Source organism: Scophthalmus maximus, chromosome 15 (genome assembly GCF_022379125.1).
Source record: "Scophthalmus maximus strain ysfricsl-2021 chromosome 15, ASM2237912v1, whole genome shotgun sequence".
Classification (NCBI taxonomy): domain Eukaryota; kingdom Metazoa; phylum Chordata; class Actinopteri; order Pleuronectiformes; family Scophthalmidae; genus Scophthalmus; species Scophthalmus maximus.
Genome location: NC_061529.1, coordinates 13,855,149 through 13,875,804, shown reverse-complemented (window position 1 = coordinate 13,875,804; position 20,656 = coordinate 13,855,149). Strand labels below are relative to the sequence as shown.

General features: G+C 44.2%; 3 protein-coding genes across 6 annotated transcripts; 2 read left to right on the top strand and 1 right to left on the bottom strand.

Moving 5' to 3' along the window:
- The first annotated feature begins 318 nt into the window (after nucleotides 1–318).
- On the top strand, nucleotides 319–4,399 carry tmem39b (transmembrane protein 39B). 2 transcript variants are annotated; one of them, XM_035610889.2, is made up of 9 exons: nucleotides 319–515; nucleotides 1,243–1,463; nucleotides 1,587–1,806; nucleotides 1,913–1,996; nucleotides 2,252–2,406; nucleotides 2,756–3,089; nucleotides 3,192–3,379; nucleotides 3,467–3,587; nucleotides 4,025–4,399. In XM_035610889.2, the coding sequence occupies exons 2-9, from the start codon at nucleotides 1,333–1,335 to the stop codon at nucleotides 4,256–4,258; spliced, it is 1,467 nt and encodes a 488-aa protein (XP_035466782.1). In that variant the 5' UTR covers nucleotides 319–515; nucleotides 1,243–1,332; the 3' UTR covers nucleotides 4,259–4,399. The 2 variants fall into 2 exon arrangements, with proteins under 2 accessions (XP_035466782.1, XP_035466783.1); XM_035610890.2 differs by lacking the exon at nucleotides 319–515 and adding an exon at nucleotides 571–1,100.
- Nucleotides 4,400–5,247: 848 nt separating this feature from the next.
- ccdc28b (coiled-coil domain containing 28B) lies at nucleotides 5,248–10,013 on the top strand. 3 transcript variants are annotated; one of them, XM_035610908.2, is made up of 6 exons: nucleotides 5,254–5,584; nucleotides 6,678–7,094; nucleotides 7,302–7,471; nucleotides 7,721–7,875; nucleotides 9,065–9,087; nucleotides 9,209–10,013. In XM_035610908.2, the coding sequence occupies exons 2-6, from the start codon at nucleotides 6,850–6,852 to the stop codon at nucleotides 9,261–9,263; spliced, it is 648 nt and encodes a 215-aa protein (XP_035466801.1). In that variant the 5' UTR covers nucleotides 5,254–5,584; nucleotides 6,678–6,849; the 3' UTR covers nucleotides 9,264–10,013. The 3 variants fall into 3 exon arrangements, with proteins under 3 accessions (XP_035466800.1, XP_035466799.1, XP_035466801.1); XM_035610907.2 differs by having other exon boundaries at nucleotides 5,248–5,568; nucleotides 9,065–10,013; XM_035610906.2 differs by having other exon boundaries at nucleotides 5,248–5,584; nucleotides 9,065–10,013.
- Nucleotides 10,014–10,784: 771 nt separating this feature from the next.
- LOC118286425 (TOG array regulator of axonemal microtubules protein 1-like) lies at nucleotides 10,785–19,833 on the bottom strand. The gene is made up of 19 exons (XM_035610880.2): nucleotides 19,618–19,833; nucleotides 18,356–18,416; nucleotides 17,306–17,566; nucleotides 16,880–17,166; nucleotides 16,486–16,703; nucleotides 16,101–16,171; nucleotides 15,851–16,015; nucleotides 15,703–15,768; nucleotides 15,350–15,571; nucleotides 14,853–14,976; nucleotides 14,483–14,588; nucleotides 13,998–14,233; nucleotides 13,755–13,913; nucleotides 13,249–13,375; nucleotides 13,047–13,153; nucleotides 12,692–12,875; nucleotides 12,330–12,549; nucleotides 12,128–12,214; nucleotides 10,785–12,027 (listed from the first exon to the last, which is right to left on the bottom strand). Exons 1-19 carry the CDS (start codon nucleotides 19,708–19,710, stop codon nucleotides 11,774–11,776), a joined length of 3,048 nt encoding a protein of 1,015 aa, XP_035466773.1. The 5' UTR covers nucleotides 19,711–19,833; the 3' UTR covers nucleotides 10,785–11,773.
- Between the last annotated feature and the right edge of the window lie 823 nt (nucleotides 19,834–20,656).

Genomic DNA, 20,656 nt, shown 5'->3' with positions numbered 1-20,656 from the left:
TTTATGAGCAGCTGGAGAAGAAAAAAAAAAGGTTCATGATAAATCTTGTGCAACAGAGAAGCACGGAGGTGCCTCCCTTCAGTGTTTATGGGACCAACCACTGCAACAAAGCCAGTGTTTGATACACTGCAAGCAGACTTGTACACACACACACACACACACAAACACTATTTTCAGTTGCAATAGCCCCGATGTGTAAAAAAACGTCACGACACATAAACACGTGTAAGTATATTCCCTAAAAACCATCAACACACCGCTGTGCCCTCCTCTTCCCTTTCCCCCGTTGTGGCGGAATGTCCCTTTAAATGACTCTCTCCTCCCACAGGTTGCTAACGCACATCCGCGCCCCCCGAAATTCAACAGCGGCCAGCCTCACGTCAACAATGGGTGTCCGCGCTAAATCCAGCGAAACGCACGCCGACGTCGCGATGAATCTGATGAACACGTGTCGCCATTGAACTGTCACCGTATGCGACGGAGCAGCGACTGACACCGCAGAGACGCTGCCGCTGGTAAGCTCGCGCTTTCCCCTCGTCTAGCCTGTTCGGCTGGTCGGAAGCTAACTAGCCTAGCCTAGCCTAGCCTAGCCTAGCTAGCGACAGACAGTGCTAGCCTAGGCCTCGATCTTTGTGTTTATTGGAGCGTGGTCTCGGCGGACACACCGGCGTCCGGCCGTCCCCGCACTGGCCCCACGTTGCCGCTCGCCCTGCTGCCTCGTGTCCGACACGGTGGACGTTCTCCTGGGAGACAGTAGCGCCCGCGAAGTGATCAAATGATTGTAGCCCTACAAGCTAACTTGGAAATGTCAGCTTCCGCAAAACTTGCACCACATTCGGGGGCTGCCATGCAAAGCCCAGTGCAAGACTTGTTTTGAACGCAAAGCGCCGGTGATGCACATCTGTTAAGGGGAACAAGTCGGCAGGTCTTCTTTAGGGGGTCATTTCTATCTGTTGTTGTGGTGAGGTGTTCGAATTCCAAGGAAGCATATCTGTTGTGTTTGTTTTGGCTCTGTGCACCACTCCTCTCATCGTCAGTGCCCTGTGTCAAATCAAAGCACTGCCAAAAAATAATGTCAATTCATCACTGATGCTGTGCAGGTAAATCCATCCAAATGTATCGCAGCATTTATACCGATATACTCAGTAAACTCGAGTGCATATTTGTTGGCTGTATCCCTGCCAGTCTTTTTCTGTCTGTATAATCTGCTCCCCCCCCCTCTTTCTTTTTTTTCGTGAACAGGTGGAGAGAAATCACAGGACAGAGGAAGAGGAGGAGAGCCACTGAACTAGACGAGGCAGCCGAGAGTAGGGAGCCGTGGGTGTGTCTGCGATGGCCGGTGGAAGGAGAGGGGCGAACCGCACCACGTACTGCAGACCTCCACTGAGCAGCGAGCCCGGCTCGGTCAGCAACGGCAACCACTCGACCAGCTCCCCGGTCACGGGGGTGCGCTCTCGTACGAGGTAAGCCAGGTCCCCCGGTGCGCTGTTCATGTTCACACGCACCTGTGCTGCACCATGAGAAAAAAAAACAACTTTTAAGAACGGCTTCTTCGGGATCCTCTGAGCCCTTTGCTCTGTGTGCAGGAACGGGTCGGGGACGTGCATGTCCAGCCCCCCGCTTGCCGCCCAGACGGTCGTTCCCCTGAAGCACTGCAAGATCCCAGAGCTGTCGGTGGACTGTAACGTGCTGTTCGAGCTCCACCTCTTCATCTGCCACCTCATTGGCCTCTTTGTCCACTATGTCAACATCTACAAGACTGTGTGGTGGTACCCCCCCTCTCACCCTCCCTCACACACGTCACTGGTGAGTACTCGGCGGTAAGGTGTTGGCTGATGCTCATCATAATTTAGGGGCTTAGGGTTTGTGCACAGTGGGAGCAATAATCCTGAAGCAGTCTTTTTATTTACAGAATTTCCACCTCATTGATTATAACATGCTGGTGTTCACAGTCATCATCCTGGCAAGGAGGTTGATTGCAGCAATTGTTAAAGAGGTAAGAAAGTTGTTTTTTTTACTTTCACGATTGCACTCTCTTTCACTCATGGACGTAAGGTTTTGAACCTGCTGAATAAACTTAATGAACCCTAGCATTAGGTCAACAACTCTGTTATTCTGCGGTACCTAAGCTACTGTGGAGACTGGAGCCTTATCACCGGATTTCAGAAATTCTCACAACACATGTGGTCTGTGCTTTTTAATAGTTTTGTTAGAGACTGCTTTTCTATTGTGAATCCTCTTTCTCTTCCAGGCATCACAGAGCGGGAAACTCTCCTTCCCCCATTCAATCTTTTTGGTGATGGCTCGGTTTGCTGTGCTAACGCTGACGGGCTGGAGCTTGTGCCGCTCCCTCATTTACCTATTCAGAACCTACTCTGTGCTCAGCCTGCTCTTCCTCTGCTACCCGTGAGTAGGCATGATTTTGTGTTTAATGCTTGGTTGTTTGTAATCCCTTGAGTGTTTTAGTGCGGCCTTCATTTGAAACACTTCCTTGTAAGATTTGGTCTATGAAATATTCATAAATTAATGCAGCTTGTCGAAATTTGCGCTGAGATGGTACCACACATTTCCTTGCGGGCCTGAGAGCAAATTCTGTTTGGATGCTGTTGTGTAAACAGTAGTAAATATTAGTAATTCATCTAGTTCACATAGAGTGGTGTGTGTGTGTTTGTGTGTGTGTGTGTATATGACATCCATCTATAAGGAAGGCTTCAGGTCCAGCCAAAGTTCATCAGTCATTTTTTTCCCCCCACAGGTTTGGAATGTATATTCCGTTCTTCCGGCTGAACTGTGACTTCCGGAGAGTCGGCCCGCTCTCGCCCATCGCCAGCATCGGCTCCAAAGAGGTAGGCAGCGTGGGCCGGGGCAGGGACTACCTGACCGTGCTGAAGGAGACGTGGAAGCAGCACACCAGCCAGCTGTACGGCGTCCAGGCCATGCCAACGCACGCCTGCTGCCTCTCCCCGGACCTCATCCGCAAGGAGGTGGAGTACCTGAAGATGGACTTCAACTGGAGGATGAAGGAGGTGCTGGTCAGCTCGATGCTCAGTGCTTACTACGTGGCCTTTGTTCCCGTCTGGTTTGTCAAGGTGAAAAAAACTGTACGACTTCTTAAGCGTCGCCTCAAATCATTCAGTGTGCCTGAATATCGTCAATGTTAACACCTTTACGCCTGGTGTGTTTTCCCTCAGAGCACACAGTACGTGGACAAGCGCTGGTCTTGTGAACTTTTCATCCTGGTGTCAGTCAGCACGTCCATCATCCTTATGAGGCACTTGTTGCCACCTCGATACTGTGACTTGCTTCACAAAGCTGCAGCTCACCTGGGCTGCTGGCAGAAAGTAGACCCCTCCCTCTGCTCCAATGTCCTTCAGCACATGTATGTACAGCTCATATACTAGAACTCGACAGAAGATCCATCTGGAATTAATTTTAGTCTCACTCTTCTGCCTCATTTTTTGCACAGTTGGACAGAGGAGTACATGTGGCCACAAGGAGTCCTGGTCAAACATAATAAGAATGTGTACAAGGCCATGGGCCACTACAATGTTGCAGTTCCATCAGACGTGTCCCATTATCGCTTCTATGTGAGTATACTCCCAAATGAACAGGTGCTGTAGAACGAAAGCAGACGTAAGCTTCTTTCAGACATGCACAGAGGTCTGGACATTTTCCTGAGATTTACCGAAGGTGATGTCGGTGCTAAAAAATAAATGTTGGAACTTTTCCTGCCAGCCTAGCAAAATTCCGGAAAATGTCCAAGTGAGCCCATGTGAGACACAGAAGGAAAATATCACGCTCTACAGAGAAGCCACAGAATCAATTTTCCTGTTGGACAACGGACAATCTCCTGTTGCTTCTGTCATACGTGAAAGGCTAACTCCTGAAAATGTCCAGACCAAAGTTTTCCGGACACTTTCAGAAGTTCATGTCTGAAAGCAGCCATAGAGATCTCCAAGAGGCTGTATTCTCATAGCCTGTTGTGTAAAACATTTGTTTCTTTTTGTCTTCTTCCATCCACTAGTTCTTCTTCAACAAGCCTTTACGAATACTGAACATACTCATCATCCTGGAAGGTGCTATGATATTCTACCAGCTCTACTCACTGATATGCTCAGAAAAGTGGCATCAGACGATATCGCTGGCTCTGATTCTCTTCAGCAACTACTACGCCTTCTTCAAACTTCTGCGAGACAGAATAGTCCTGGGAAAGGCATACTCGTACTCAAACAGCTCATCAGACCAGAAAGTCAGTTAAGATTTAAGTTATTGTCCGTCACATTCACATTGGAACAAGACAAACACGCCTCAGAGCTCCGTATTTTATAAACTGCATTTTGTGTCACGTCTTTGTTCAGTTCTGCCATAATAAAAAGAAATATTTTTGTATTACTTCAAAGGTTGTTTTGAGTTTTACTTTGGTCTTTAACCTGTTTCTATTCTCACCACAAGAGGCCACTGTGTGTCAAAGATTTTACTTGTTTAAATTTTTAGGTTACAATTGGCACTAGTCACTTCATTGCTGGAGCATGGTAATTTTAATTATTGTACAATTTCTGAATTACAATATTTAATGTGTTATGCAGCAATTTTTTTTATTTATATGGAAGCAAATTTGAATCCCAGCGCTATCATATGGTCCAATATCACTCAATTTATGGTGTCATACACATTACAATTCAAAAAAACATCTAACTGAATATAGGTGGTTTGAATTTTGCTCTTAAATTCCTCAAATTGAAGTTAAAAATGAAATAAAAGTTGATCATTGAGTAAAATGGGAAAAAAAGCTCAAACTGGATTAGTTACATCCACACACCAAAATGTCTGTCCCATCAGGTTATACTCAACCGTCATATGATCCCCAGAAAGAAGTTCAGATCAGTGACAGGAAACCCGGACACTTTAATTTTCTCTGAATCTGTGAGACCAAAATTAGAATAAGATTTTCGAAACTGCAAAAACGTGAGATGACTGCTGGACATTTTAAAAAAGAACAAAGCAAACCAGTTGAGTTGAGATAGACAGTTTTTCAAGTTAATTGTTTTCAATGCTTTAGATTGCGTGGTGAAATGTCATCCCTGAATATCCAGTAGTGATTAAATGACAATTAGAATAGAGAATTAGAAAGAGGGATTGGAAAACATTGGCGTCACCGTGTGGTCTGGTTGTGTTATCCTCAGGTCAATAACCGTCCACTAGTCTATACATGAGGACGTATGCGAGATGTTTTCACGGGACCACCAGCAGCTGATCGGTGATCAGCCGCAGCACACAACGTCCTGCCGCTCACTGCGCTGACCGGACGGTGCCACCGGCCCCGCGGATCTGCCTCCTCCAGCGCGGGACACTGGCCCTTTAAGACGCATAAAGAGGACGACGGCTCCGGGCGCATCGGTGCCGCGCTTTACATTTCACCAGTTATCTATTTACACGTCTGCTTCTGTGGTAACACACCACTAGTGTATATACGGTAGAAAGGGGTTTATTCATATGAGGTGTATATGTGGACATTTTTAGACCCCGGGAGGAGAAATGTGACGCCGTGCGCCGCCGCTTTGCTCTCTGGTGCGTAATTGATTCGGTAAGTCTTGTGTTCTTGTCATCCGTAGAGACGATACATCTGCTTTACCCGCGCACAGAATATAACTGTACAGTGGAACCGACTGTTCGTGTTTTGTTCTTACAACCACCACACTCTCTGCAGTAGCGATGTGTTGCACGTAAAGATCAAAGTTGGCATTGTGTGTATGACTGGAGTGGCCATCTTTGGATTCTACTTCGACCGGAGGCTGGCGCATTGTGGCGGACACGAGATGCTGTGACAGTGATTTCATGTGACGTAAAGGGGTAAAAAAAAGAAGAAAAAGGCAGTCATTTAAGCTCTGTGCCGACATAACAGCATTAATATAGTCATTTATGATATTAATAATAATAACCCGGCTAACACAAACAACCACTGCTGCTGTAATAATTGCACGGCAGCGAAACCACTGCAAAAGCTGCAGAGAGCCAGAGGAAAAAGGTGATCTGATACAGTTCAAGTGCAATTCAAGACAAGTCTTGTTATACTATTGTACCTTAATATTTATTAATGTATTATTGCATTTCTCTGCATTGTAAAGGGGAATCTATTCCTCTTGTTGTTTGTACTGTAGATGAGCCTCTATACTGGCCTTTAAAGTCCCATTAAAGGTGGAGTGCATTGATTTTCTCATTCACCCATTTGTCTGAGTAGTGATGCACATACAGTCTGTTTGTATAATATATACTGTAGACATGTTTGTGCCACAGTCCAGTCAGTTGTCTGTCCATTCAGCCATTCATCATTAAATCAGAGCTCACTACAGGGTAAGGTTTCTTTTTTGCGGGGGGGCATTCCCACTTTGAGGCTGCTCTAAAACTGTTTCTCCAGGCTGCAGTTTCACTCCTACGTTTTTTTTACACCAAGGAGAAAAGTGCTTCCATTCAAAAAACTTCCATCCAAATGCAATTAGGTACGGAAGTTTGTGGTAGGCTCTTCTGCTCTGTTGCTTTTTATCAACATGTAGTAACTCCCTCTGCTGATGGGTTTCTCCAAGCCAGATACACAGCAGTGGTTACGTTGTGACGCTACACTAAATGAAAGCGTCACTTAATGCTATGTTGTTGTTGTTGTGGTGTGTTTTTTTTTGCAGTGTGGACAATTCTGAGCTGCAGCACAAATTCTGCTGCAGTGTCCTCCACTAAGCCCTTCTCTAACGGAGGGGAAGGCTGCTGGTTTTGGACGTCCTACGTTTGTGTCGTTCCGTGACATCCTGTGCACCAGGCAGGCAGTGAGCGCTCCCTCGCCTCGTCCCCATCACTTAAATGACAATGGAAGACAAACGCAAGAAGCGCAGCCCAAAGGTGTCCCTCCCGCAGCCCCCTCCTCCCCCCATCAACCCCCGCAAACTCACCGTCCTGCCCGCCAGCAAGAGTGCCACCTTCTCTCTCGGCCTACCGCAGCCTCCCTCCCCCAAGAACAGAGGCAAGTACAAGAGGTCCATAGGTGCTCCGGGACAGCCCAGGGAGGTGTTCGCAGCCGTCGTCGTAGCTCCACCAAAGACCACCAGGTTTGTACCTATGAGCAACAGGAAAATCCTCTATTTGAAAACACAAATCTCATCGTTCATTCATTTTCCAACACAGAAATGGCTAAATGAAATAATGTGAGATCATTCAGTTTGCAGCATCTCTACCAAAGACTCTAAGTCCAGGGAAATTTAAACAAAAGCAGAAACAGAGGTAGACAGTGATGTTTTCTGTCCGTCTTTCCTCAGGCCCCACAAAGAGAAGCCCAGGGCCCCCCAGCCGGCAGGGCCCAGTAAAGTAGTCCAGTCTTCCCCCCTGCAGCACTCCTTCCTCACAGACGTCTCAGACGTGCGAGAGATGGAGGGAGGGCTCCTCAACCTCCTCAACGACTTCCACTCAGGGAAACTGCAGGCCTTCGGTAAGACTAGCTTGATTAGCCGGGCCGCCGAGGGAATATTCTGTTACGGGCTGAAAGTGAGGCCGGTTGAAAAGTGGCTTTGTTACATGAACCAGATTGAAATCAAATAGCGGCCGTGCTATTTTTACACCTCTGCTGCCATGGAAACACCTTGGACTTTGCTGTAATCCCCCTGCAACCCAAAGAGATTACACTTGAAGTGCTATAAAAAAAAAAAAAGGCTGGTTTAACCGTTTCCATTTTTTCTAGGCAAGGTGTGCTCCTTCGAGCAGCTGGAGCATGTGCGCGAGATGCAGGAGAAGCTGGCGCGATTGCACTTCAGCCTCGACAGCCACGTGGAGGAGCTTTCAGAGGACCAGAGGAAGTGCGCCTCCGACCACAACCTGGAACACCTGCTCAGTAACGTAATTGCAGACCACAGCGACAGAGGGCCATCCCTACCGTGGTTAATCATAGTTTTCAGGAGGTCGTGAAGGTGTACAACTACCTTGTTTGGTCGGGACTAGAGCTGCAGCAGTTAATCGATTAGTAATCGATTACTAAATTTATCGCCAACTATTTTGATAATCGATTAATCGGTTCAAGTGTTCTCTAAGAAAAAACAGTCAAAATTCTCTGATTCCAGCTTCTTAAATGTGAATATTTTCTGGTTTCTTTGCTCCTCTACGAAAGTGAACTAAATATCTTTGGTGTGTGGACAAAACACAACATCGTCTTGGGGTTTGAGAAAGTAGAAAAAGAAGTGGAAGAGAAGCAAAAAAATAGAAATGACTCACTTCCTGGTAATAAGATAAGATAAAATAAGATAAGATATACCTTTATTCGTCCCACAATGGGGAGATTTGGGCATTACAGCAGCAATGTGGACAGAAGAATATATAAAGAAATTTACAAAAAAGGGTTAGTATGTACAAAATTTAACAAAAAATAATAATAATAAAAAACAAAGGTATATAAATACTATATACAGAGCAGTAGCAATAGTTGCACATGGAGACTAAATATAAATATTGCGCAGTTAGTTATTGCATCAATAATATAATCAATGTTAATATTAACACCGGGAGCTGCTGTGAGAAAAGGCCTTCAATAACGACAGTCCACGTTGTTCTTAACCATCAGGGCACGCATTGAAACGGTTAAATGCTCTGCGGAGCTGCTGGTGTGTCCAAATGTAAATTATCATCCAGCACTAACAGTGATGTGCGGAGAGTTTCTATTGTTAGCGTGTTGTGAGGCTCCTGGTTACCCCCGCCTGGGGGCTGGTGTTCTCTCTGTGGGTCAGTAGCAGCGCTGTGTGAGGGAGGTGAGAAAAATACTTTTACCTCATTACGGACGCAGCTGCCAGGACTAACTCTCTTCCTTGCTGTAGCAGCAGTGGATAACTGTGCCTCAGAGCAGACCGGCTGCTAAGGGACTTTTCTTTGTAAACACTGTATTGATGTTGGGAATTTAATTCATATCGGCGTGACACACGGGCTGTCCTGTCACATTTAGCGATTGGCGCCTTGTAGTGTCACTGCACTTTCTATTTATGGCTGTTTGCAATTTCAATACAATCTCTCACCCATTTTGTTCCTTTTGTTTCCGCAGCTGGAGGAGCTGAGCACCTCGATGTATCCTTTCCCCAATTCAATGTGTTTATTTATGGGAGTCACTCCGGGGCACAGACGCTGGATTTAAATCATATTTTTGGTTCAGCCCCTTTGTGTGAATCCTTGATGTGGCTGTGTGCAGACAAAAGCTCCACTTGGCTGAGAACCAGGACCTGCCCAAGACATCTGGCCCCTGACAAAGTGAGGTGTGGAGGGCGGCAAGCGGCGGCAACACTCATCTTCTCCCAACATCTAAACCAGGCCAGGTTGCCATGACATTGATCCAGCTGCCTTAGTAACCGGATGGAAAGATCCACTGGATGAGGAGGAGACATTTTTCCCCCCATTTTGGTCAGTGAATCCAAGGGGATGATACAGTAGCTTAAAGCAGCAGAGCATTAAATGAACATTCAACCAAAACCATAAACCCCTTAATCATGAAATCAGAGGGTGAGTTTAACCGCTGCCGGAGAAGAAAACACTTTGTGTTCCAGTTTTGAACCTCTTTGTGTCATCAACTAACTTGGCTTCAGTTAGTAGTTACATCATTTGGTAACAAATAACTGAATCCAAGTGAGTGAACTTGTTGCTTCTGTTTTCCATCAAAAAAAGCACATTTAATGAGAGTTTGACACTTTATATTGCATTACTTTATTTCATATTATGCATGGGGTTTTTGCATAACTTTAGATGGCACATGTCTCCGTCAGCAGAGCTGTGAAATGTGAGCCAAACTTGCGCATCGAGTAGCAAATGTTTGGCCCTTGTTGACAACACCACTGTGGTTAACGCAGAAGTTTATAGCAAGTTTTCACCTTTTGCTATTACCCTGAATGCGCTCACATTGTTTTATATTTTTGCTAAATTTAATACTGACTGAATTTGATAATAAATGGGTGATGCTTTCTTAAAAAAGGTGCATTTTAACAGTTAAAAAGGGAACTCTGTGAGAAGGTTTGATGAACTTATATGTAAATGTATGTTAAATAGTTAATAGTGTTTCGCCAATGTGCGGAGTTCAGCTACTGTTTGCTTACACTGATGATTTGAAATTATTTAAATGGGCTGATTGTCTATTTTGTCAGGATTGCCTTTAGGTTTTATTTTTGTGAATCGGGGGCGGGTAGCAGCATCTCTCCAAGCACAAAACAGCTATTGACATGCTATAAAGTCCCATACTTTCAACATGTAGATCTCATAGGGATTCGGACATTCCCTTGTCTCTGATAATTTGCAGCTATAGCATAAACCTTTGCGCAGTCCTATTCAAAATGGCAGCTACTTTCATAGGTAAAGATTAGTGGCTTTGATTATTGCAGATTTGCATTAATTCCAAAACTTGCAGCAATGTACCATGGCCATAATATGTAATCCCTGAGAAGCCAATTAAAGTGATATTCAATCTGAAACATCAAAGTAGTCAAAGCATCAGTGCTTTTGCGATCATTTGTTGATTAAAAATGTAATTTTGTACTGCTTGCTAAGCCTACCTCTTTTTCAAGGCCTTGGAATATGTGTGACATTTCAAAGATCTTTCACAATAAGCTCTTTTCTGTTATTTTACACATGAAGAGGGTTAATCCACCCTGAGCTTTACATAACATGCCATATGAATTGAGCGCAGTCAAAACAACCCGAAAGTCATGTATGCTTGTGTATCCACTGACTGTATCCATGAATAAAGATAAATCAGGTAAAAAGCATCTTGATGATGTGTATTTCTTTGACAGCATTTAATTCACTTTTCATCGCAAAGGAGACATTCTCGTATTTAGGTTTATAATATTAATTTGGGTTATTACGTGAGGTTTACATGCTCCAAATGTACAGAAAACGCATCAGTCTCCTCATACTGTCCATTCCTGCAGCTCCTCTTTTCAGACTCTGTCTGAAACACTTTGTTTTTGCTCCTGTAGACTTTTGCTCAGTAGAACACAGACACACTGTCTCTCCAGGACTCAACCACTTTCCAGTGGAGGGGATCCAGACCATATTCTGGCAGAGCAAATTAAATGAGCTCCCAGAACTCGTCTGGGTCCCAGGCTACCAAATTTCTCCGTAGTGGGATGAATAAAGGATTATCCTATTTCATCTAATCTATCTCTTTAAGGCCCCCTCCCGATAATGCCCAGTCTACCCTGATTGGCCAACTGGGCCACTCTGTTGTGATTCGTCAGTGGCTTCCAGCGTGTGGTGTACCTGGTCTCAGAATCATCACCTGACGTAAGGCTACTCAAATTAATTGTGCTTCCATATTGATCGGGTTGATAAGGAAAGAACACCCCATTTTTTAACAGTTAGTTCAGGCTCAGCAAAAGGGAAAAGATAGGGAGAAAATCAGGGTTTGTTAAAGAAAACCTGCCTGCAAGCAGGTGAGGTTCACAGATTCAGTTACCATGGTAACTGACCTAAAGATTAAGTTAATTCTCTTTCTGGAACGTAAAACCCAGAGTATCCCTCTACTCAGTTTTAACAAAATCCGCTTCCTGGAATACGACTCTGATGTCAGTATGTTAACAATTGTTCATGTTTCTGTACCAGAAGAAAACTTACTCAGATTAGGAATAAAGAGCTCTTAATTTTTAGGGACTTTCTCTTCATTCGATATACAAGTGCAGGCACTGTAAGACATGTAGAACATTTCTTTCTTCAAGTAAGGTCAGTGTTCTCTTCCAACATTTGGTTGCGTTTGGATTCGGCTTTGCCTTTAGGTTAAGGCCCTCAGGAACTCGTTTAAACCTTTGTGGACGTTGGCAGGCTGGGAGGCAGCACTCTCGCTCAGGCTGGACCCCATCTGGGCGTGAAGGGCTTGGCACAGGTTGGCGGTAGCACCCCTCACGCTACCGCCACGGCCATGTATGGTGCCGCTGTGGGTAGAGGTGCCCAGGAGGTGCCACAGCAAGGGCAGCACTTTCTGCTCAACCACCTGGGGTTTGCGAGGGTAGAGCTCTGTCACAAGGTCTGGAAATGAAAAAAAAATTAATAAAATGAGAACAAACGGTAAGTGGAGAGTGGAGGTGAGAACTCATTACAGTGTACAGAGTGATCACAACAGACATACCTGCAACCTTTTCAATAAGATCCACTTTAGCTTTGCCACTTAAAAACTTTGCCTTATTACAGAAAGGCTGGAGAAGGAGTACGTTATCTGTCATGGAAACAAAGGAAATCACAATATCAAATTAGATAGATTAGAACAAGAAAACAAATCCAACATGACATTTTGACTATACTACCGAAATCTGAATGCTTGCAGTCAGTACCAAGATTTAAAATAAGTGCATTAATGGCTCCGATAGCAGCAGAGTAGATGGCATTGTTTTTGGAGTTGAGGTGATTGTCCACGATTGCTGGGACCAGGATGTTGACCACTTGGGACAGGTTGTCCTTCATCAAGTGGATGATTTTCTGTAGCGACTCAAGGGCGTGCAGGTTGACCTTGCCGTTGGACTCCTGCAGCCTGGCCTTAAAGGCATCAAACACCTGACGGAAGGGAAAACAAAGGGGGAAAAACAAAAAGGTAAAAGAGACAGTTTGGTGAGGATTTCATGATGAAACAGAATAGTATGATGGTAGCTGGAAACTACGACAAAGAAGATAATTTAAGAAAAGTGCTATTACAAACCTGGAATATACTATTGATGACCATGTTGGGGTTGTGCTGGCAGTCAACCACTAGCTGGTCAATTCCCTTGATCCTCTCTCTGAAGTCCTTTGAACCCAGCAGACCTGAGATTTGCTTGATGTATTCTGTCTTGTCTGCAATACTTTGTGTCTGAGATCTACAGCTAGAATGGCTACTGGACTCCCTGTAGATTAAAAAAATGCATCACATTGTTTATCTTTATAAACCTGTGAGTAAGAGCAATAATAATAATATTACATAATTATGTGTATCATTCAGATTTTAAAAGCTACAGTTATGCATAAAAGGCTGAATTTAGTGTTTAAGAGCTCTACCGTTTGATATTCACACCCACCTGTTGGTCTGGTTGAGAGGCTCCCTGGTGAGAGATGAGGCCCTGACTGTGCCACTGCCTGGGAGGGAGCGTCTGCCCCTGGCTGACTGAGGCATACCACTGAGACCCTAAAATAAACCCAAATCTCCAGGTAAGAGGACAGCGTGTCCTTGAGCAGTACCCCCAATGTTATAACCACACAGAGGAACAAACACTGCCGCACCTTTGTCTTGAGAGTGAAGACAGTGTCTCTAATGGTTGGCAGGTCTTTGGTGGGGATGTATTTCTCCAGGATCTTGTCAAAGTCAGGGTGGGATGACAGGGACAGCAACATTCGCCGGCCGAAGAACCTGAGGGTTGAAACATTGTAATCGTTACCCAGACACTGTCAAGGAATTTGACTTAGTGCATCTTATTGTAGTGAAAATGTTGATAATACACTGTTAATCTGTACATAAACATGTATTAACTCTGGTTCTAGGCCACACCAAATCAATCACCCACGTAAAACACTACAATTGTTAATCTGGTGTTTTATGTAGTTTATAGAAATTGCACTATTTGTATGGTAAAGCAGACATGAGTCACCTCAACTCATTTTTTTGTGCATGGTTTTCTATTGTGTTGGTCTTACTAAACAACTCATAATAAGTTTGAAATGTGTGCAATGCTTGAATTAACATCGAATCTTTGTGTATCAACATGAAAGTTATGAAAACATAAGTGAACCTGGTTTCCTGTGAGGAGTCTTGGGCGAGTTTGGTGACAGCAGGTAAGATCCTCTCAGTGAGATCTTTGCCCCCAGACAGAAGACGGGCAGCACCAACCTTCTCCACCAGATTGGCCAGATGCTGAGCGGTGCATTTTCTCACCAAGGCGCTAAGGTGACTATTAGTGGAGGGAAAATCCATTCAGCAATCAAATATAAAAACTATTATTTCAAATTTGAAGTTCAGTAAAATAATAATTTACCTGATTCCTCCAGAGAGAAGAGCGTTGATGCTGCGAGTGGGAGTGCAGTGCTGCACCATGCAATCCAGGGCTGCATCGACATCTTGCCTAATGAAGGCGTTAGTCTCCCCGGCCTTCTGCAGTAAGGCTTTAGCTGTTCCTTCCAGCTCCTGGTCCATCGCCTTCTGCATGTGGGTGTATAGGTCACCCATGGTGCACACTGCAACCCTGGACACACCTGACCGCCGGTTCTTCACCTGAAGACGACGGACATTATCAATACTTAAGGGCAAACAACAGGATTACAGCATCAATCAGCACAACAGGGAGAAACATTTTGAGATATCTGACAAAAAATGTAAGAATTTTACAGAAGCACCAGGTAGTCAAGGCAGAAAATATATACTTTATAATTACTGATGTGCTGACAAATGAAACTGTATGAAAAAATATTAACATTTAAATTAGGAGAGAGGCAGAGAGTGTTATTCAACAAGTTAATGTACCTCTTGAATGAGACACAGGCAGACATCATGAAGCTTGCCCTGGAGTGTGTCTGAGTGGTAGTGGGCCAGAGAGCGCAGGAACATCAGACCCTCAATCTTCTTCTCCCTATGTTGACAAAAAGTTGGGCTATTTTTTGTGTAAACTTAACTTTCTTGGCCTAATTTAAAGATATTGGGAGCTGTTTAATATGATGTGTTCAAAGTTCCTGGAAAAAATAATAAACTGCAAAATGTTGTTACGCAACAAATATCACGATATTTGGAATGATATTAATTTTAAAGCGGAATAGTAACATGATTCTATATTTAATGAACATATAGACGACCTCTAGATTTGAGTTTTCCTCATGACGGCTCAAGTGTTCCTCACCAGTCCTCAGAACTCAGCAGGTTGAAACTCTCTGTCAGTGCCAGGTCGGGTTTGGAAAACGGACACATTTCCTGAGGCTCAGACACATTTTTCCTGTGGCCCGTGTTGCCGGGGGACAGCTCATCTAAATGGCCCATCAGACAGCACACAACACGCAGATCGTTTCATGTTACATAATATTCATTACATTCATTTTACATCTCTATCCGTCTGAAAACACATATTTTAGTGTGGGTGGCGGTGCATTACGGTGGGTTGTCAAAACAAAGCATTGTGGCACATTAACCAAAGCAAACATCTTAGTCACCCATGCTCCGATGGCCCTCACAGTCTAATTAACATACCAGAATTTTCTATAACCAAAGGCCTGTTTAAGCAGCAGCTCATCTATTTGTCAGTATCAGACCAACTGACAGACACAAAGATACACTGGGACATTTTTGGTTTTATAAAAGTAGTTAACATTTGGTGCATCAAGTGTCAATACATCCACCAACCTGAGCTATGTGACAGCGAAGGTCGGGTTCTGCTGAGGCTAGGAGCCCTCCTGAGCCGAGAGAGGTTTCTAGGGTTGGGGGGCACGGTGGGGGGGCTCGGCTGGTGTGGCGGAGTGAAGCACTTGAGGGGGCTTTGTGGTCCTGGGGGGCTGACAGGGCTAAGAGGGGTAGAGAGATGGTCTGCTTTGGTGGAAGTCAGCGTGCTGCCGTTTAGATGCAGATCTACAACACAGAAGATCACCGCTTCAAGACTCTGGCTGCAAATGGATAAATCCATATTCTGATAGCTCTGTAAGACAGCAAATTACTGGATATTTGAACAATGATTTACTGTATGGCCTTTGCAGACTGACCTCTTCCAATTGCTCCTTCAGGCATGTCTGTGCCTGGTGAGTTTCTGCTGCTGTGACTCTGTGAACCTAAAGATCAAGAAGAGAGGATTTAATGATTGACTTAATTATTTAAGCACATTTCATTTTATTTCCAGGTGAATCCACTGACCTTTGGCAGGCTTCAGACCCCTGACTGTATTGCGAAAGTCCAGTTCGACCAAAGGAGGGAGAGTTCTTGTTGTCTCCATCTCAGGTACAATTGTTCCATTGGAGTAAGTGACTCTCTGCCCAACAACACCCACCTCAGATGACAGTTCGTTTCTCTGGGATAACCCTTGACGAAGCAAAGAACAAAGATGTAAACAAGTTAGAAACCAATGCAACAGAATGGGGGAAAAAATTCCTCATCCCTTTTATACCTTGAAGGCTGCTGAAGTCCATGGACACAGAGGACCTCAGTTCTGCAGAAGGCACTTCAGAGTTTCCGAGACTGATGACCGATGTGACGAGTGAGAAATGATGATGCATATATTCTTACGGCTGTCCAACACATTGTCACACATCACCAAATGAGTACCAGTTTACCACTCCACTGGTTCAACTTTCTATCACCAGGTTTGTCAGAGAGTTCCAAAAAGGAAACAACAAGCAGGACTTGGGGCATATAATGTCCGAACATTGAAAAAAGGTGCAACAAAATCAAATAATTTAGTCAACCTGAGAGACCTAAAAAAGAAGTATTCAGATTTTATCATGGTCTCAAGTAATCATATTTAAAGTAAGAGTCTAATGTGGATCCTTTACCTGGTTTTGATGCCATTGGAGCTGGAGTTGGCAACTGAGCTCAGACTGGATGGACCGCTTTCACTGGCTGAGCTGGTAATCTTCGGAGAGGTTTGTGATTGTGAGTCCATGTCTAATCTCACAGCAGAGTCGGGGCTATCGGGATCTGGACTGCTGAGGCTCACTTTGGCCCTCTTCTTGGCAGCACCGTTGCGCAATGAGCACAGAGAGTTCATCATCTGTGAGCAACACACAAACCGGCACAAATGAGCATGGAAAGAAATATTGTTAATGAGGCCAAGCTTCAACCCCTTGAACAAGCTGGACTGTTTCTTTAAGAAGTACGAAAGACTAAGGGTGCATGTTGGACTCCACAATTTTCCCGGCTGAGTTTTTCTAAGGGCATTCTGCTGACCTCCTGCATGTCCAGAGGATCGTCCTCTTGAGGATCCTGCACTGCTCTGAAGCCATCAGGGTCCAGATGAAGGCTCTTTTCCAGCTGTTGGTTCTGAGGGCTGCCTGGTGCATGGGGCCTCTGGCCCTTATGAGACTGGGCCTGCTCTAATGGAGGGACCACTGGCGAGATAGAGAGGGTTGTTGCCCTGGTGCTGCTCAGAGCCCGACGGAATGACGATGTGGAAGAAGAAGTGACAAGGGAGGCACGCAGAGGCCTCGGAGATGATATGCTGGAGAGATGGTCCCCTGGAGGGGTAGGACGGGGAAGAAGAACAGAAGGATGATATAAAATAGAGGCTACAACATTTTGACAATCAACAGACAAACAAAATATGATAAATATTTTGTTTGTCTTGTAGAAAGAAATGTCTTTCTACTAGATTACCCGTTGCTGTGATTGCTGTGTCTCTCCAGGGGCTGGTGTCTCGGTGGTGAAGGCTGCTCTCCCTCTTGTTGGGCCAGGTGTTGGACATAGATAGGGAGGGATCACCGTGGCGACGGGACATTGTTGGAGTTAGCTTGACTGGGAGTGTAGCCAGTGGGTAGGAGGGCAGTAGGAACGAGCCAGGTGTCGTGGGGTTAGAGGGGAGGGAAAACGTACGTTCAACCTTGGGATTCCTCTGGAGTATTTGCCCGATGGATGCCACTGCGAGACAGGGTATTCACACATCAGGAACCATGGAAACTGGGTGTAACAATAGGTAGCCAGGTAGAGATATGGTTCATGATTGGCCTAACATTAAAAACCTTCAAAATTTTTTTATTGTGACTGGAGTTCTTAAGTGTAAATTGATCAAATCATCTCAGGGTAACGACTTCTTACCAACATCTGGGTCAGAAAAGTTGGTCGTTTTAAAGATGTCAGGGTCTAAGTTGAGGCTTCCACTTCTCCTGAGGTGAGCAGGGGACTGGACAAGATGTTTATTATGCTACTTTTGTTTAAAAACCAGGCTGGCAAATTGGTTAAATTGTAAATCAAATGACATCGGCATTGCCCTTGTAAACCCATGACAAAAGGACATAGTGAACCCCTAGATTCTCATTGTAACAACTCACTGCCCTCTGATTTAAATTCGCTTTCTCTTTAAGGCTGAAGAATTATTTGGCCTAGAAATTAGCCGCCATCACGTTCCATGTTCTGCGCTGGTTTACTTACTGTATTCAGGGAAACATTGTTGACAATGGTATGGAACATTTAATCTTGCTTCTTGTGAGACTGGTATGATACTGATTGCAACTATGCTCATCTCAGAGCATCTGATGAGATGTGGCGCAGTGACTCCACTGACTCAGCGTGCTAATCCAATATACTGCCACGCTAATTTGAGTCCATCTGAAGTTGACCGTGACAACGTAGAACTGTACTTGTCACCTCTTCTAGAAATAATTTGGTTGTCATGTTGTAATATGGAAATATTGAAATATTGGCACTTACCAAAACTGTCTATGTAGGTCTCTGGACTGCTGGACAGAGGGAGGAAATCCTCACTGGCCTCCTATGCATGGGCAGAAAATTGACCATCCTTAAACATAACAAGAGCCTGTGTAATTCCATCCACTGGCCAGAACAAAGGGATGTAGCAGATCTTTAGCCAACTCAGGCATGAGACACTGGCCTTTTAGTGGATATTAACTTAATTGGTGTGAATGCTGGAAAATTATTCAACTTCAAAATCCCATGAAAACTCATTCCCACAATTTTCACTCTTCATACATATTCTCTTACCTAAACACGTAGGGAATGTGCCTCCAAGTGAGAAAAAGGCCAACGAACTACTGCATTATACCAACATTTTAAGCAGGTGGGCAGTAACCAGCTATTACAGTTGTCAGTTTATCCTCAATACTTGTAATAACAATACATTTTAAAGGCCTTTATAATAACTCAATTGCCCCAGTGCTTGTGTCAATATACAGTCCAAAGTTATGTCCTCAAGAAATTGTGCTTGTCTTTCCGGTTTTGTATTTGCAAATGTGGTCAAGTCACTCAGTGTCTCGCCTCTGCTTCTGCTATAAATCAAATGGGATTCTGAGCGGTTTCACCTCTTGTTATATGGGACGAGATCACAGGAGTGTGCACCTTTGATCATTGTAAGCAGACACAAACTAAAGCAATTCACAGAAAACCACCAATTATGCTTTTTAAGTTTTTTTTATATTAACTGAAGTATCTTTTTAGTAATCCCTAGCAGTGGTGTGTTAAGTAACTATAAATGAAAACTGGACATTTCTGACAGTTTTTCCGCACTAACGCTGTTGGGGAAGTCTTTATTGTGGTAAGCAGCCACAGGAATTACAACGTATTTGTTAACAAGGTCAGCACTGTCTGTCTGGAGTGCAAACCAACTACTGCATTACACCAACATTTTAAGCATGTAGGCATTAACCAGATATTACCTAGTTGTCAGCTAATCCTCAATACTCATGATAACAATTCATTTTAAATGCCTTCATCATAATTCCATTGCTCCATTGCTCCATTGCTTGTGTTTGACTTAGCCAGCATTATGCCAGGTAATAAATATAACTGTCTTTCTACTATACACAATCATTATGTCTCATTCATACAGTCAGAAACAATTGGACTGCTATTGAATAATGTCCTTCAAGAGCTATTTCTCTCCGAAAAGTATGTACCAGAAAATCAAATCAAATTTCCTCTGCCATCTCTGGAAAGTTTGCAAAATTCTCCTTCACCTTCAGCTGATCCCTGACTTGATATGTTTTCTCCTCTTGCAGCAGATGGGCATGGTCCCCAGTTTTGTCTATCACGCCGTACATTTCTGCCATGTTGCCTAAGAGCAAGAGTTCCCCCACGATTTGTGCTTGTCTCTCCGAGTGGTGGTCTTGGTCTGGTTTTGTATTTTAAAACGTGGTAAAGTGTCTGCTATTATTCAAATGGGATTCTGAGAGGATTCACTACCTGTTATATGCGATGAGATCACAGATAACAGGAGTGTGTGCCTATGATCCTTTGATCATTGCATCATCGGGGATGACAACACAATATGTTTTGATTAAATTTTTGTTCTTATTTTACAACTGCACTAAATTCTAATCACACACACACACACACACACACACACACACACACACACACACACACACACATATATATTTTTGATCCACCTCATTGTTTTTACTTGCAGTTAATAGCATGGAGGTCAGAGAAAATCTGAAAGAACTGAACATGACAGTGGAAGAAATTGACAAGCTAAGAGAGGCGTTCAAAGATGAAACGTTCAAGGAAATGCTGTGCGATTACATAAAGGAAATGTCAGACCCCGAGAATAAGAAAAGGTATGAAGAGGAGATCACTCTTCTGGAGCAGGAGAGAGGGAACAGAATTGAGCTTATCCCCCTGGAACCTTTTAGGGCTTTTAGGACGAGTGTGAATGGCAAGCAGAAGTGTTTTATCAATATCTGTGCCAATGATAAAATTGGAAAGCATGATTGTAAGTTTGGGGTGTCGGAGGATGGCCGCAGAGGCCTGCACTGGTCCCTACCCCACAGTTTGCACCCAGGCAGACAAGACACAGATCCGAAAGGGAACCAGATTCACATCTATGATGTGGTTTTCCATCCTGACACACTCCACATAGCAAGCAAAAACCAGAGATTAATGGATCTAGTGGACAACATAGTGATCCAATATGTGTCTGGAGTTTCGGTAAAACTCAACAAGCATATCCCTGTGTTTTTCAAACCCAGCAACACATGGATGTGGTTCACCCCA

Coding starts and splice junctions, on each gene's coding strand:
- tmem39b (XM_035610889.2), top strand. CDS start 1,333: ATGGCCGGTGGAAGGAGAGGGGCGAACCGCACCACGTACTGCAGACCT. Junction 1,464..1,586: donor GGGGTGCGCTCTCGTACGAG/GTAAGCCAGGTC, acceptor CTCTGTGTGCAG/GAACGGGTCGGGGACGTGCA. Junction 3,588..4,024: donor TGTCCCATTATCGCTTCTAT/GTGAGTATACTC, acceptor TCCATCCACTAG/TTCTTCTTCAACAAGCCTTT.
- ccdc28b (XM_035610907.2), top strand. CDS start 6,850: ATGACAATGGAAGACAAACGCAAGAAGCGCAGCCCAAAGGTGTCCCTC. Junction 7,095..7,301: donor GCTCCACCAAAGACCACCAG/GTTTGTACCTAT, acceptor GTCTTTCCTCAG/GCCCCACAAAGAGAAGCCCA. Junction 7,876..9,064: donor TGGAACACCTGCTCAGTAAC/GTAATTGCAGAC, acceptor TTGTTTCCGCAG/CTGGAGGAGCTGAGCACCTC.
- LOC118286425 (XM_035610880.2), bottom strand. CDS start 19,710: ATGGCAGAAATGTACGGCGTGATAGACAAAACTGGGGACCATGCCCAT. Junction 16,704..16,879: donor ATCCTCTGGACATGCAGGAG/GTCAGCAGAATG, acceptor TGTTGCTCACAG/ATGATGAACTCTCTGTGCTC. Junction 14,589..14,852: donor CTGCTGAGTTCTGAGGACTG/GTGAGGAACACT, acceptor TTGTCAACATAG/GGAGAAGAAGATTGAGGGTC.